The 15,836-nt window shown below is 46.9% G+C and overlaps 2 protein-coding genes across 2 annotated transcripts in view; one reads left to right on the forward strand and one right to left on the reverse strand.

The window, feature by feature from the left end:
* Window positions 1-36: 36 nt before the first annotated feature.
* Window positions 37-15,836, forward strand: part of LOC109465268 (protein Wnt-10a-like) — a 31,429-nt gene continuing 15,629 nt past the window's right edge. The window contains exons 1-3 of the mRNA XM_019762443.1: window positions 37-667; window positions 2,420-2,682; window positions 10,116-10,510. Coding sequence (XP_019618002.1) covers window positions 615-667; window positions 2,420-2,682; window positions 10,116-10,510 — 711 coding nt within the window. The 5' untranslated portion in view covers window positions 37-614. The remainder of the gene's footprint in view (window positions 668-2,419; window positions 2,683-10,115; window positions 10,511-15,836) is intronic.
* Window positions 14,227-14,877, reverse strand: LOC109465287. Its single transcript, XM_019762479.1, has one exon. It carries the CDS (start codon window positions 14,813-14,815, stop codon window positions 14,261-14,263), a length of 555 nt encoding a protein of 184 aa, XP_019618038.1. The 5' UTR covers window positions 14,816-14,877; the 3' UTR covers window positions 14,227-14,260.

A 15,836-nucleotide genomic window follows, 5' to 3' on the forward strand; every position in this document is an offset into this window, starting at 1 on the left:
AGCAGGCCCGGGTGGTCCCTCCTCAAGTGTTGGTCACGCTGAGACGAAACAACAGTCAGTGCCTATCCATTTAGATCAGTCCTCTCCTCGTAGGCTGCCGGTTTTCTCTGTTAGTGTCACCAGGACGTGTTCTAAAGCTACAGGCCCGGAGAAAATTACCTCGATGACTAACAACAGAAGAGGACGGGTGGTTACGGTCTCTAGTCCCACCCTGTTGGTGTGATGAGGGTTTTCCTTGGGGCGCTTGTGGTGTACACGGCAGGCTGACCGGTCGGTGGTGTTGCGTTCTCCGTCAGACGAGTTGTGGAACTCGCGGTGCGAGAGTTGGTGAGGGCACGGGGTCTTTGTTAGGCTAGCGGCCCTGCCCGAAACCGGCAGAAGAGGAGACAGTGTTTCCTTGGCGCGTGTTCAAGTCGGAGAGAACCCTCTGGATTACTACATTTGTTGGCGAAGTGCTCCGCCGCGCGGGACCAGGGAATTTGGCGCGGGAGAGAAGTGCAGCGGGGCCGGGACGGACGGACGGCTCGAGCTCGTTGCCTGACGAGGCCGCCAGCAGGACGGGATATGCCTTACACCACCTTCTGCCTTCGCAGTTGCGATGCCTTACTCTAACAATGTGGAGAACGATACTTTTCTGGGTCCTGCTTAGCCTGGTGCCCGAACTGAGGTAAGTTGGGCGTCTGGCCGGAGTCCTGATGTAATGATACGGTGTGTTTTTTTACAGGTCCGTAGTTAAGCTGTAGTTAACGCGGGTCTCCTGAGACGGTCGGGTCTAGGTCGGCAGGGCAGGGCGGGCTGGCACGGACGTAACGCTAGACCCCGCTTGTGTCCGGCTGTGGTGTCCACACAAACATTCCACTTTCTTGCTTGACCACCCAATCGCTTCATTTTATTAGCATACTTTGAAAGCAGGGCACCCCAAGCACGCGGAGACGGCAAAATTTGATTTAGGGCGGCGTGCCCGTGTTTCAGCAGTACGGACCCGGGATTCTCGGTACGCTAGCGCGGTCCGTAGTACCGAGACGTACATGTACGTGCTGCCTGCTCCACACACACAGACAATAGGTACAGGGCACATAGAGACGTCCGGAGAATCAATTGTCTCCGCTCCCTGCGACTGTTTTCCCCTGATTTTGTCGGTTCTCCCTGAGCGGGGCTCCCCGCGGGAGTATGCATGCCTCACGCCTCAACATTCAATTTTCACCCTGTTCAACTGCGGAAACGAAAATGGGCAAATAAACGGGGCTGGTAGAACAACGTTTTAAATCGATTAGCCCTGGTCCAGTTGACCTGTTTGTGTGTCTGTGTGGAGGGACGGCTTCAAAGGTTTGGCTGATTGTGGCGGCCAGTTGGAGTGTTTGTACGAACAGTCAGAGTTTACAGGACAGAGAGACGGTGCAGGAAGAAGCTAACCTGCAGCCCAGGCCGTGTGATTGATCGTACGCGCCTTATCTCCGGCCCGAGCGTTAGTATTCAGCCCACCGGCGAAGACACTTTGCTGTCTTTCGGGCGCTGCCCCCAATTTTTCACAGTTTCAAGTTTGGAAACAGAGAAGTTCAGACGACTTCGGGGCGACCTTCCACATTCCAGTCAGAACCGATTAACCGTGCTGGGATTGATTCCTTGTCTCTCCGTCTCTCTCTCAGCCGTGAAATTAGAAGAATCTTTAGCTCAGCCCAAAACATTATCTTAATACCATGTATTTAATGGTTTGCGGCACGTGGCTTTTCTATAGTTTGTTTATTAGCATATCGGCGAGTCTCCAGGAAAGGAGGGTTAAGTCAAGATGGTTTGTTGGCAAAACAAATAAACACAACAACAACCACAACATCCCGAACGGTAACAGGAAAACCTCAGACACGTTTCGACCCCGTGAACCGCTTCTGTCTACTCCAGGCTCGCAGACTGTGTAGGTGGGCAGGCAGGATTTCAAATGTCATCTTCATTTTCATCGGGTCGTTTTGTTCACTGTTATGTGGTAGTGCAATTCGTGACCCAGTAAGACATTTGGTGTTACTGTTCCCATAAGCATGGTATAGTAACTTGCATGCATTGTAAATTGTACCCTTATTAAGTACGTACATGGAATGCCACCCGGTAGTATATGACTGGAAATATATGGCCCTGGATTGTCCGCAGAGGCAGGGAATGACAGTTCAGTAAATAATAATTTGATGAGCGGCCCCAAGTGGAAGAGATCTTCCTACCTGACCGATGAGATCTACTGTACTCTACTCTACTGTACTCTACCGTACTCTATCTACTCTACCTCTACTCTACCTCTACTCTACTGTACTATATTGTGCTCTAGTGTACTGATGAACTCTGCTCTTCTCTACTCTACTCATAATTGTTACGCGATATAAATTTCGGTTTGTTGAGCGATTGTTTCTGTTTTTTTCTGGGTGGTGTAACGCAGGGCCACGGGGAACGATATCCTTGGCCTGAAGATCCCGGAAGACCCTGTGCTGAACGCCAACACCGTGTGCCGTACGTTCCCCGGACTCAGCAAGAAGCAGCTCCAACTGTGTTACGAGTACCCCGACGTGACGGCGGCGGCCATCCAGGGCGTGCAGATAGCCATCCACGAGTGTCAGTGGCAGTTCAAGAACCACCGATGGAACTGCTCCAACCTGGAGACCAAGAACAAGAACCCGCATCTCACACAGATCGCTAGGAAAGGTTGGTACAGACTTTGTGTTTTTTTAACGATATCCTCTCTGTCTATAGGGTACTAGAAGTCACGGGTTCAAATCCCGTTCGTCCTTCAACACAACAGTAACATTGTGGATATTTCCTGGCCCTTGTCGTGTGGTTCTAGGGGTATAAGAGTTCCTATAATCTTATCTAGACCTTGAGAATGGATACGTGACACAGATGGGGTATATCCAGTTCATTGCTGTAATAGGGCTTTGGTAGCGGAGGGAGGCTGCCTCAATCTAAAACTCATTACCTCCCAGTTGGCGCTCGCTCTCAGTGTAATTTCATTGTGTGTGGAAATGAATAGGTAAATGACAACAGCGCGACGATGTTACGCGATCGTCCTGTGGCCGGGCGGTACTCGGTAAGGCTCGGCAGCGGTCGGGGAGAGGGTTAGCCCCCTGTCGGGAGGATCAAGCCCCGTCCTTATGGGCTAACCCCGGAGAAGAAACCCAATATGAGAATTTTATCAGAAACAAGGAACCGCAGAGAGACGTGTTACGGGCCGGAGCAGTGTCTGTACTGTGTAGGGGAGGAGGGACATGCCGGTTATCTCGTCTCATCTTAACCCTCATTTTACAGATAAAAGTTGGGTTAAAGTCAGAGGGAGGACTCCAGCCTCGTGGTTCTGTCAGACACGATCTGTAGAAGCAGGGAGAGGTCAGACGGGGGCGCGGGGAGACTTTAGACCAAAACAAGACCCGATTTATCTTCATGGATCTTCATTAAAGGCCGCTGTATGGACGGTTGACAGCTGTGATTGGACGTTAGGAAGGAAATTGTTTTGTTTTCTTTTTTTTTCTCGGCTAGGAGTGGTTGCCATGCTAGTGTGGTAAAGTTTGGGATGTTTCTGTGTGTGAGACGTTTTGTCGTCAGGATCGTTTGAGAATGACGTGAGCGGACAGCAGGCGAGTTGGCGGGAAGAAGAATTACGATGTGTGTTATTAACCCGGAGAACGGACCCTCCCCGGAGGTGGGACCCACTTGTAATGGAAGATTCACAGTCAGGCTACCGGGCCGGACTCAAGCATTCATTACAGGCACACAAAGAGATTTCACGTTTTAAAGTCAATTGGCTGGCAATTTTCTTGTAGTAAATTGAATTAACCCTATCACATAGCATACTGATATCAGTGAGGCAAAAAATACGATGTCTCTGACGAAAAAGGTTGCTTGTTTCGTACCCTAGGCTGGTCCTAGCTACTTTTATCGGTGGCACCACAAAATAAAGGGACTCCTCGCGTAACTTGTTTTGGGGCTATTACAAACGCTTCAATTATGAAATGATGACGAAAATGTGCTACGTATCTGATCCCTTCCCTCAAAATAACCATTTCCGAAAAAAATGAGCTTTGCGTTTTCACATGAATAATCGTTTTCTGTCAGTGCGACTGTCCTGCTTTATTGTGGGTCTAGTGTCTTTTCAATCGGCAAAGGTTGGAAAAGAATTAAGGTACGTTATAGGTAGGGTTGTCGGCATGTAACGTTATACTCCTATTGTTCCTCTTGGAGATCAATATAACGCAATAAGAAACAAAATGTCTCAGTTCTACCAATGAGGTGTTGCCATTAAACAGGAAACTACCTTTGCCTGTCTCTCTCCACTGTTAAGGACCATCGTGCTATGTTTCCAAAGTGCCTGCCTGGTGCGTTGATCTCCTAATACATTCCCACAGTAGATATGACTGTGTTTCACCGCTGTTTCCATCCGTCACCCGGCGGTGGACGCGGGGGCGAGCCGAGGGGCGCCCACAAACCTCTCCCTGAGACAGGACCGAGCAATTTTCTCCCCCCAGCAGCAACTACTTCATCAAATGGTTTAATTTCAGAGCGCACAGATGTGCAGGGAGGTACAAAACCGACCCGCCGCTTCCAACCGTACAATTAAGTACTTGTTGTTCCTTCATTTAAACCGCTCCAGACTACAAACAGCGCGAACCTTTCGCGTGCGAAGTTCTAAGTCTTAAATCACGAGACGCCCTTCCCGTACACGGCTGGGGGAGAGTTTACCGTCGGGCCCGGCACAGCACGAACTTTTGACCCGTTCTAATAAAGCACCATTCCCAGAACAACGCGCCGCAGAAATATTTAGAAACTTGCCGACGGGCATTTGGAGTCCACACAGCAGAAGGGTTGTTTTTCCCACTCCTGAAGATGGTCCTGAGAGAGCGGAGAGCTAAACAATTAACCCGCAAGGTGGACCATAAATCTTCTCTCCGACACTTCAGCTCCACATTTATGGCGGCCTGCATTCCTCCACAATGACCCATTGATACGTCTGTTCATCACGAGAGATAATTAGAACTGAGGATTGGATTCTGAAAGGTAATAAGCTCATGTCAGGGACCTTTTGCCCCGGGTAGCAGCCACAGGAGACTGATCACCCTGCCAAGCCAGCCAGTGTCAGCAAGAGAGATTAGATTAGCTTATCCAAGAAGACTCCTACCGTCTCACGCGCTATTTAAACGTCTGGCATCAGCCTATCTTTATTGTCGTGCCACGATGTAAGGCTGACGTCTTATCTTTATTGTCGACTTGAAAGTGTCGATTTGGTGGCAGAATTGTACAGCGCTGTCTTCCTGACATGTTCCATGGGTAGATATGAGCTATGTATCATGAGGAAATATTTTGTACAGAGGACTAGAAAAATTTATCGACATTGTATGCAAGGGCCCGATCACATTGGTCGTACGATATATTTACGACAGCATAGGACAGCTGTGAGACAGTCGTAGATGTGTCGTACAAAATTAATTTGTCTTGAGACAGAAAAGTTTGTCGTAGGTACTCGTCGACGGAAAACTGCACGAGAAAAATAGAAACAATGTTCATCCTCACACATATTTACACAACTAAAGAATCTTGGAAAGAGGGTAGGCGGTCTGTGCATGGGGTAGGATATAATCAACGTCCAAAACGGGTTCGGGAACAACAAAAGAACCCCACCCTCCCATTGACATGACTAAAAGGTGAGAAGCCAGCAGACAAAGGTGTTACCTGACATGTACTTAAGTACCACCTGAAGGCAAGGTGCTGATGATATCCAGATACTGTCACAAGACATCAGCACAGTCGTCTGCAAACACTTCACGTCTTGACGCTTTGCCAACAGCCAAAACGCTCCCAGCGAGACGTCCTCGCTAGATCTGACAGGACTGAGTCTTACCGGGGTAGTGTTGGACGCTGTGTAAGTTTAGGAGGGAGGGGGGCATAACTATACTTAGGCCATACAGGACCATACAGATGCTTCGTAGACTATACTTAACTTAAGTTAGAAGACTTTGGTAAGTTCGGGAAATGCCTTTCGTTTGTTTTTCCACAGATGCCTTTGTCAAATATTTTCTCGTTGTTGATTTTTACACCAATCCTACTTCTGTTTGAAAGTCGTTAACCAGCCAACATGGCGGACGGAAAATGACGTCACTCTCACGTGACATTGAACCCCCTCCTCTGTTCTGTTGAGCAGGCCTCCTGTGTGTACGCAGGCAGGTGCACAGAGAGCAGGCGACAAATTTGTACCACTACAAAGAGGTCGTGTCCTCCTCCTCCAAGTATTCCTTCTAAGATTCCTTAAGCGTCACGGGGCCAGGTGTGGGAAGACCTGGCCTTCTTTTTCTAGAAGAACGTGGTGCGACTGAACGCTTTACAGTGATCAGAAATTCCCGGCATTTCCTCCTTTGGCATTTTTTCCTCGCAGGACATTGTGTGTGATTCATGTGAACAACAAACGTCGCGTCTGTCGTCGCAGTAATCATTATAGCCAAATTGCCCAACATTTCAACATCCGTCCGACACTAAAGAGACAGAAAACAAGATGTCGGGGTGGCGAGGAGTTGCCAAGTTCGTGACCGCGAGCTTGCCGGCTTGTTTGGGCTTCGTCAATCACTCTGGGAGCCCGGCAGCGCGCTTGTGGATAGTACACAGAACTTTAGCACGTCGTTGAAAGGTGTGGACCGCATTAAGGACGGGGCTATTCGCCGTGTGGTTTATAGGGACTAAAGGAGGCGGGCCTCTCCTCTGTATACATAGTAACATTTTACCTTTACTAAAACTGTAACATGACAATACAGTAGGTACTCAGGCAGCAACTACACCCGTATATGTCTAGCCTGGGTATCAGACCCATAGCCCTCTAGGCTCAGAGTTAGCCAGGGATCAGGGCCTAACTGATGGGGCCCGGGACTGTGGGGCATTGAAAAAGTCTGGCAACCAGGCTAGTATAACTACCTTCTGAATCTAGGGCAGCTGCAGTGTCGTGTTGAAGGCGTATTTCCGTATCTGTTGGGGTAGTGGTTTTGTACGGTGAGTTTCCTTGTGAGTGGAGCCCGTTGACTGACATGAGCTCACAGCGGCACTTGACCCGCATGTTGGGCGGCTGCGGACGCGCCCAAGTCCGGCACACCGTGAGTGGAATCTCCTGTACCGGGTCGCGACCCTGAAGCACCCCGACGACAAACGCGAGCCACTCACTGCATCGACTCGATTCCATTCTCAATTCTTCCCTGCGTCTATGACGCGTCAGAGTCGCGTCAGCGGCGTGCAACAGTCTGTAGCCATGTCGTTTACGTCAAGAAATACGAGCAGGAAGTTTGAGGGAAATATCAGCAGCCCTATCTCTCAGTCCGGGGCAGTGTGAAGTTTGCAAACATGTTCAAGTGCGGGCGTCTATTGTACGTGTCTGTCAGCAGAGGCGGGGGGCTGTCTTAGATTGGACACGACCACCTACCGTGCGGTAATAGCAGGGTGTTCGGGAGGGGCGAGGGATGGAGCCGGGGCCAGGGTGGGCGCTAGCCACTAGGGGCGTCATCTCCAAGCAGACGTGCGGTTTGGACTCTTTTTTAATAGAAAAAGCGCACCACATAAGGCGTAAAATTAAAAAGCAGACAAAATGCTATAAAACGTCTAAAGGAGTTAAACATTTAATGATAGTGGCGCATTTTGGCATGGGTCACTCTTCCATACCTGACTACCCCCCCCCCGCCTTAGGTCACCAGTTGCCCTAGAATGCCGCCTAAGTTCCATACACACTTTCCCCTTCCGCCAAGCCAGTTTATGCGTGTGTTTGCCCCTACAAATAATTTCATGTTGTGTCTACAAGGCATCCCACTATTCCAAATGTAGCTAATGGATATCATCTATATCATAGATATCACACAGCTTAATTATAGAAAGGTATTATATATTATGAAACTCGTCGTTATTCAGTTTGTACTAGTATTCTGTGCGGTTGCCCCCCCCCTCCCAAAAGACTTGAAGATAATGAAGATGGCTTCCAGACGTCTTATTCTTGTACTTAGAAAGGATCAGGCGATGACATCCATGATAAAAATAGAAGACAAACTATTACCGAGGCCGAGGGCAACGTTCTGTTGTTGGTTTTGGAAGAGACTTTCACACAGACGGATATGTGTTGTGTGTGTTTATGTGTATCTTTGTATGTTTGCTTGTGCGTGTGTATGTATGTGTGTGTTTGCGAGTGTCTCTGTGTGTGTGTGTGTGTGTGAGTGTGTGTGTATGTTTGTTTGTGTGTCTGTCTGCCTGCATGTGTATATATTTGTGTGGGTATGTGTGTGTGTCACTGTGTGTGTGTGTGTGTGTGTGTGTGAGAGAGAGAGAGTGTGTGTGTGAACCCTAAATAGCATAAAAACACTGACTGCTTCAGTAAATCGTTGGTAAAGGCTAAAGACAAGGGTAAACCTGTAGTGCGGACATTTCGGTCCCGTGGCCATCCCGTAGCTGACACGTGCGTCCAGCCGGACACACTGCAGACCCCCGGCAGATAAGTGCTTGTCAAGTTGAGCGGTTCAAGAGCCGATGACAACCGTAAGCCTCTCCAAGTCCACTGTCATCAAACAGACAACGCCGTCCTCTGTATGATTGACAGTTGGATCAGACGATAAGATCAACTATGCGCGCGGATAGCCTTGTGTGGTTCGGCAGCTATGATACCATAGCCGTGCATATGATCGAAGTGTAATATTATAGCTCTCTATGCGCGTTACGTCCGTGGCGGTTATACTTTGCCAAGGCTCTTTGGTGTGGACAGGATGTCATGCTTGGTGGTTATCAGGTCTTAGATCAAGGAAGAAAAGATTAGATTTCTGGAAAGACGTTTATCTAGACTGATACCAAGGCTCGTCAAGGCTATTCAACTGTAGGGACAGATCAAGAGTTTTTTTCCAATTCCCGGCCAAATAGTTCTCAACAACGAAAAGTATGATATGAAACAAAAACAAAGTTGAAAACCAATCATGTGTATATTGCCCATGTCTGGAATTGCGACCTAAGCATAAGTCAGTGCCTTTGGACATTAGGCCTTTGATGATGCCTTGTAAGCAAGAGCTGAGATGAAGTTGTTTCCACTAACAAGGTCCCCAAATGTCTCACCATGCGTCCAAGGAGCACCTTTCACCCAGCTCAGGATTTGGCTGGGGAAATTCAGTTAGAAAGGTGGAGGGCATCATTGTGTGGACGAATTTTCCTGTGTAGCGGCTTACAAATCCAAGGACGATACATTACCGAAAATCGTTGAAAAGATGGTGACTAAAGTTGACAAAGTAGGATCTTTATGTCATTGTATGACCTTTCAAATAAGGTAGTAGTTTCTCAAATTCACACTGATTTCCGCACACTGAAACATACCTGGAGATTTGTTGTAGGGTCATTCCAATAATTAAGTTACGAAAGTTGTGGTAAAAGCTTTGTTTAGACTTCCTGTTTGGACTGGTTTTATCACAAGACACCCACTGCCAGATGGGAGCTAATTTCCCAGACTCGGACCAGTCTGGCCCGTCACTCACACTCACACTGAATCCCTTTCAACGTCGCCATGATAGATCTATCCCCTTGTCCGAAACGACAATTTTATCTCGGACCAAAAACAGAAGAGGGACAAGGTCGGACCAGATCCTTGGCGTGATAACGGCCCAGCTTTGATCACTCCATCGCTCTGTCACTATGAGTGAAGTCCGCCATCTTGGAAAGAATGCAGCTTCGAACTCCCGGCATGCCTTAGGGCGTGCGCAATGGCACCTCTTGTCAACATGAATGTTCCAAGTCATCTGTTTCAAACTTGTCGTATAGAAGGGCTAATTTTCCCATTGGAATATGTAAATGGTTTATGTTTTGTATGAGCAAAATACGGGAATGTATATAAAAGTACACAATGTAGTCACATCAAATATACAAACCATTGTGTGTCACAGACAATACGAAAAGTTTCCCTCTGCCTCATCGCGACTTAGTTCCTTTGTTAGAGTCCTTGTCTGTGCCTGACGAATGACCGGTCGCCATCTTGGATCTACTCCGTCCACCAACATGGCGGCGGTGACGTATAAGGTGGAAACACAAGTCCTAGACTTAGAGCATTTGATAGAAACTTTTGTACTAAAACAGTTGTGTTTTTCCTGCCTCAGGTATCCGGGAGACAGCGTTCACCTTCGCGTCGGTGTCTGCGGGAGTGGCTCACGCCGTGGCGAACGCCTGCAGCCTGGGGAAGCTGCACACGTGCGGCTGTGACAATGACTACCCCACCAAGCCTCAGATCCCCACCTACTCCCCCAGCTCCTTCCCAGGGGCCATCCCCGGCGGCCCGATCCCAGGGTACCCTCCGGGGTACACGCAGGGACAGACGGCCGTGCTACACACGAACAGTGGCGGCGGCAAGTCGTACAACGATTGGTCGTGGGGAGGTTGTAGCCACAACATTGAGTACGGCATCAAGTTTTCCAAGGATTTCCTGGACTCTCGCGAGACGTCGGTGGACATCTTCTCGAGAATGAGACTTCATAACAACAGAGCAGGCCGGCTGGTGAGTGCAAATAAGTTGTAACTGTACTGAAAAAGGGGTTTCCCCATTTCTTCTTCTCCAAACACGTAAGGTCAATGACCTGGACCAAACGGCTGTCACCATGGTAACTGGTGCTGTAGCAGACACTCTGTGGTGTCGGATTACATTATGTTGGACAGAGTTAGAGGGGCTGGTCACCATATACTAGTATATGAATGTATTTGCGTAATTATAAACATCGCCGTAGTTTGTTAGGATAGGCCTTATTAAAGTAAACATTATGCATTGCGAATGTTATGATTCTACTTGGTAATAAGTAGACGTTTGAGGGGTGGGTTGGGTTAAAGAAATGAAATGAGACATTTTTCGCCATCATTGTAACTGTGAAAGTATTGCACAAGGAATGAATGCCCTCCTTACCGCACACTTCCGCCCATGTGTAAGGACTTACAAACACGCAGCGATTGGGCTATCAAGCCCGGTTTACAAGGGTGGTTAAAGGGATGGTGGTCATTGGACATAAGTGGGCTTTAATGACTACTAAGCCGCCAGGCAGGGTAAGGCAGACTTGTCTGGGCACGACTCCGGGAAAGTGCAGGTCAAAACCTTCGTCTTTCTGCCTCATTAAAGAGGCAAAGCAGGCTTTCAAGTCTGCGGCGCGCTAATGGAAGGTAAATAGAGACACGTTCATTACCAAGGCGGGAAAATCCCGCTCTGTACCTCATACTAGATAGACAGACTTCAAGTCAAGGGGAAATTCTCCACGGAAAAAAGAAGAATTAAGATGACTTTGAACTCACAAGGTTGGCTAGTTTCTAAGAACGTGCTTAGGTATTGGCGACATTAACAGCTACCGACGGAGTAGTCCAGGGGTAGTCGCTGGGAAAATGTTGTACTTAGTAGTTGATACATACAGCTTAGGAAGGGAAAAGGTTTCATTTAATGGACCACCCAAGGCTGTTTGTGGAAATCAAACTTGACACGATCCTAGTGCTGTTCTGTGTGTTTCAATGTAACAAGGTGCACATATTTAAAAAGATTATGAAAGCTTCTTAAAAATATAAAAACAAAACTTACCATTTGTTCCTTTAATGCCAAAGAGGGTAGCTCACAACATTGCAGTGTCAGCATGGTTAGGTAACCTCGGCTCCAGCGGTCTAGGATAGAATAAAAAGAGTTTCAGTTTCAGTTTATTTACTTCAACAGCAGTTACACTCAGGTACATAACAACCTGTTTTTCAGGCAATGCTGGGTAAACAAAGTACAAAATAACAGACTGTACAGTATTACGAAAACACCTACGATACAGAATGACATAACAAAAACAAAACCTCTCACACACACAAACGTCAAAACATGGTGTGTTGAGAACACAGACAGGCTTGACGATAAACTCTTTAACGGTTTACAGTGGAGAGATACTCGCATCAGTGATAACACACACCACGTCCGTAAATGTTTTACTAGAGGAACGGAAGGTCAGAGTAATTTGCCAGCCATGATAGTTAAACAGAACATGGAAAACGGACTGGTAAGCGATAACGTGACGTTTTAAAAGCTACGCTTAAGGGCAAATAAACGTGTCTGTCTTAACTCATCAAAGAATGCGTCATGTCCATAAATGTTTTACAAGAAAACCTCAATTTCCAGCTCTCTTGTATTTGCTTTGTTGTGATTGAGCTGTTTTTATACATTCTCCTGTTTTGAATTATCACGTCATTTCTGCCCTTTTTATGTTGGCTATCGTCTGTAAAATGGTTTATCAGGAATGGCCGGCACAGTCAACCATAACCACAAACCGGCACGGTGCCAGCTCGTATTGGAAGGCAACGTACCAAAAATAGGGACAAAACATTCATATCGGGGTGGTTTACAAAAATCTACAATGAACTTGATAGAAGAAAGCTAGAATGTAGAGTCTAAGCAATGTAAGTAAAATGTAGAAAGAAGAATACAAAGTAAAATGGAAAATCATGGCATGAATCGTCTAACTGAGCCTTATCTCACGTCTGCTTGGAGTTTAATATTGTAAGGCCTAGGTGTGGCCTGGTTAGGTAAGAGTTGGTTTATACGAGGACCACACTGGTGGGGAGAGTTAAGACCTGGGGTTGGGTAAAGTCCACTAAACTCACCGGGCTCAGTCTGATAATTGGTTGTTGTGTAACCACATTTATCCAATATAGTAAGTAGTAAGGGCTAAAGTTGAGGTCTGTGTGGGACTGTCAAGTGGAGAGAGAAGGAATAGAAGGACCATATGTCATATGCAGTCTGAGTGACTGTAGGAAGTATTACTATTATCAATACAGGTATGGCATCATGGTAGGCGACTGCGTTGAAAGATTGATTTTGAGCAGAACTTGTGGTCTACAGGTTAGCAGTTCGGCTTCTAGATAATAGGGTTGGGTATCGGAATGCCGGTTTGATCTATATTTCCCCCCAAAAAGCACACTGTGAATTATGAAGTAGCAATGTGATATTGGCACGACGCGTGAATGACGAAGCCTGTTTGTAAGAGTCAGCTTGTAGTGAACAGGAAATATGTATGACGTAAGGAAAGCCCGGCAGATTTCGCGTTATCAACAAACCCTTTTCCTGTTTTTCACCCAATAACGTTTCAAAATCAGCAGCTGATTACCGAAGATACGAGGCACGGGAAATGGTAGGAAGTACAAAACGGTACGGCTTTGCAAAATATAGACACAGCGCCAAGTAAGGGGGTTACCCTTAGTATATTTAGAAAATCCCGACTTTGATGTTTAAGATGACTTTCTTATTTTGGAGCGACTTCAATCTGGTAATTGAGCAATTAAAAGTTACGTGCAGATGCAGGTTAGGTTTATAATAGTTTGGCTGAAAACTGAAGGATAATTCTCTTATCTTGTAGTCTCTATAAAATGCTAATTGCACAATTTTCCAAATTAGAACAGAGAAGGCTGCACGCGGTGCATAGCGGGAGTTCTTGTACGCTGGAGGTCCGGCTTTGTGTCATACACCGCACAACTTCGCGCAGATCGTTTGAAGCTATAAATATGCCGGTCTCTGGAGGAGGATTTGCCCAAACCGTTTTGGCAATGTTAACGTCATGTCAAGTTTCTGAGTTATGGAACAGACTTGACGACAAGGATTCCTCAGTAACACCAGAGGAATGTTGACGTAAGCGGTGACGAATAAAAACGCGTCATCTTGTTACACACGCGTTTGTGTCATCATGTCGTTACTTAGTTGTGTAGGTTTCCTCACATATCACACCTACACTACTTAGCAAGGATAAACTATGTTCAGAAATATAGGAGGAAATGTGTTGAAATATCCTGGTGTTTATACGTTTGAGATTCTCGATAATTATAGCTTTCATCACTCCAGCTGTCATGGCGTTTCAGTCAGATGACGTCGACATGAAAGATTCCTGTCCCCAGTCTCTTTATCGCCAACATATCGCACGGAAATATTTCAAAGGCATCTGTTTATTTCCGGCCAAGAAGTAAATGGCGCCTGACGGAGCTCTTATTTTTGCCGTTCACCTGTTTGGACCAGTCAGATGTACGGAGGCTAAGGCATTAATCATAACAGCAAACTGGCGTGTTGGATTTGGATATCTCTCAGCGCGTGCAGCTTGATTTACTGACTTGCCAGCCGAGTCTGTTTACGGTGTAGGTTCGGATGTGATAGCGGCTTGTTGGGTAGGATATCAACCACAAGAGCGCCCGGTCTCTCTCGGGAAGACTAGGTCACGCCTCCGCCAACTCTGTTGATGCTGTTGTAGCTGGAGTCTTACTTACATAATGATAAGTCTGGGTGTTTGGGAAGGATGAAAAGTTGGCTCGTCTGGGCCCGGGTGAGATGACGAATAGTGGCGGGGTTGGGAAGGCTGGAGGAAGCGGTCTGATTTTGCCGCACAGCGGTGCCCCGAGCACGGCAACGGCGCGTTGTCAGGGAGAGAACGCGAAAGGTACGCGCGAGCCGCGGGAATTTGGACGGAACAGGAGGACCATGTAATCGTGCTTTGGGAAGAAGCGAGGCGAGGCTAGCAGACGTGAAAAGCCCCATGGGGAGGAAGGCTGTAGGATCGATTTCACAGCATCTTGGAACAGTGGCGGTGCCAGCTTCGAACTCAAACTTCGCACAAAGCAAAAGAGCTGAAAATGCTGTCATCAAAGGGTCTGTGTCCGTGCGGTGTGCTTTGTAGCGTGTGAGGAAGGCACGGGGTAGGCCCGTAACAATGCCGAGAAAAGGCGAGACCCCTGCCGCGTGCAAGGGAGGGTTAACGTGGTAGAAAACCTGTCGGGCGCTCCGGCAAAGGAACGGCACAAAAACCTGTCCACACATATTACCTTTGTTGGCTGGCTCGCAACAGTCTGCGCTGGTAGCAAGTCAATAGCAAAGAAGAAAACGTCGGAAGAATCTAAATTTAGATCGACAAACGGGCATTGAAAGCTTCAAGCATTGAATACAAGTCTGTATGGTGACCTACTTTTAGAGAACACAAAAAATCTCTTCAAAACTCCACCAACACCCCGCATTGTCTTCCAAAATAGTATACTTATAATAAATTTGCTGTTTTGGTGACTTTTCAATTTTACCCACGATCGTTTTTAAAGAGCCTTAGCTATTTTACAAGAAGCATGCTGTTTTACAAGTCCTATAGGTCGACGTCGTATCAGCGGAGCCTTTTATGTTTTAGCAAGAGTCTTACATTCTTATTTACATCCAGTACAGAAAAGCCAATGGAGTAAAAGATAACCACCTATTGGACTCACATTGCCAACTTACAATTTGCACACATCTGCCATTTTCTTATCAGTTTGAGTTCTTATGATTCTGACAGAAATGAACTAAATATTTGGTGCTATTGCAGAAGATTTGGACACTAATACGTATCGACATTCCTTGGCACTCCAGCAGTAGTGGTTTCCCTGATGAAATGGTGTTGTGACTACCGACCCTCCACAAGTCATATCTCTGTATATGACACGTGGATCTCATAAAGGGGGGTTCATATAAGTCCGCAATAACGCCGCCGACAGCTATGTATTGTTTGTAAACATTAGCTTACCGTTGATCGAAACACTTTAGTAGGACTGAAAACAATTGTGAAAGGGGTGGGCAATGGGGAGGGAGTGGTGGTAAAGGGACATTGATTATGTATTACGTATTAGCATCACAATAAGTTTCGTGGGTTCTTTTGTTTTAAAGACGCTTTTAAAAACAAGTCAATCACCATAATACAATTATAGCCCCATGTTTAAGCGATCAATATATCTGTTACTACTACTAGAGGCCTCAATAGAAACGAGACATCCGATTGGTCCACGCTTTGGTAATTTTAACCCCTTTGGCTTGCCGGTTA

This window comes from Branchiostoma belcheri, unplaced genomic scaffold (genome assembly GCF_001625305.1).
Source record: "Branchiostoma belcheri isolate BF01 breed outbred unplaced genomic scaffold, Haploidv18h27 scaffold15, whole genome shotgun sequence".
Classification (NCBI taxonomy): Eukaryota; Metazoa; Chordata; class Leptocardii; order Amphioxiformes; family Branchiostomatidae; genus Branchiostoma; species Branchiostoma belcheri.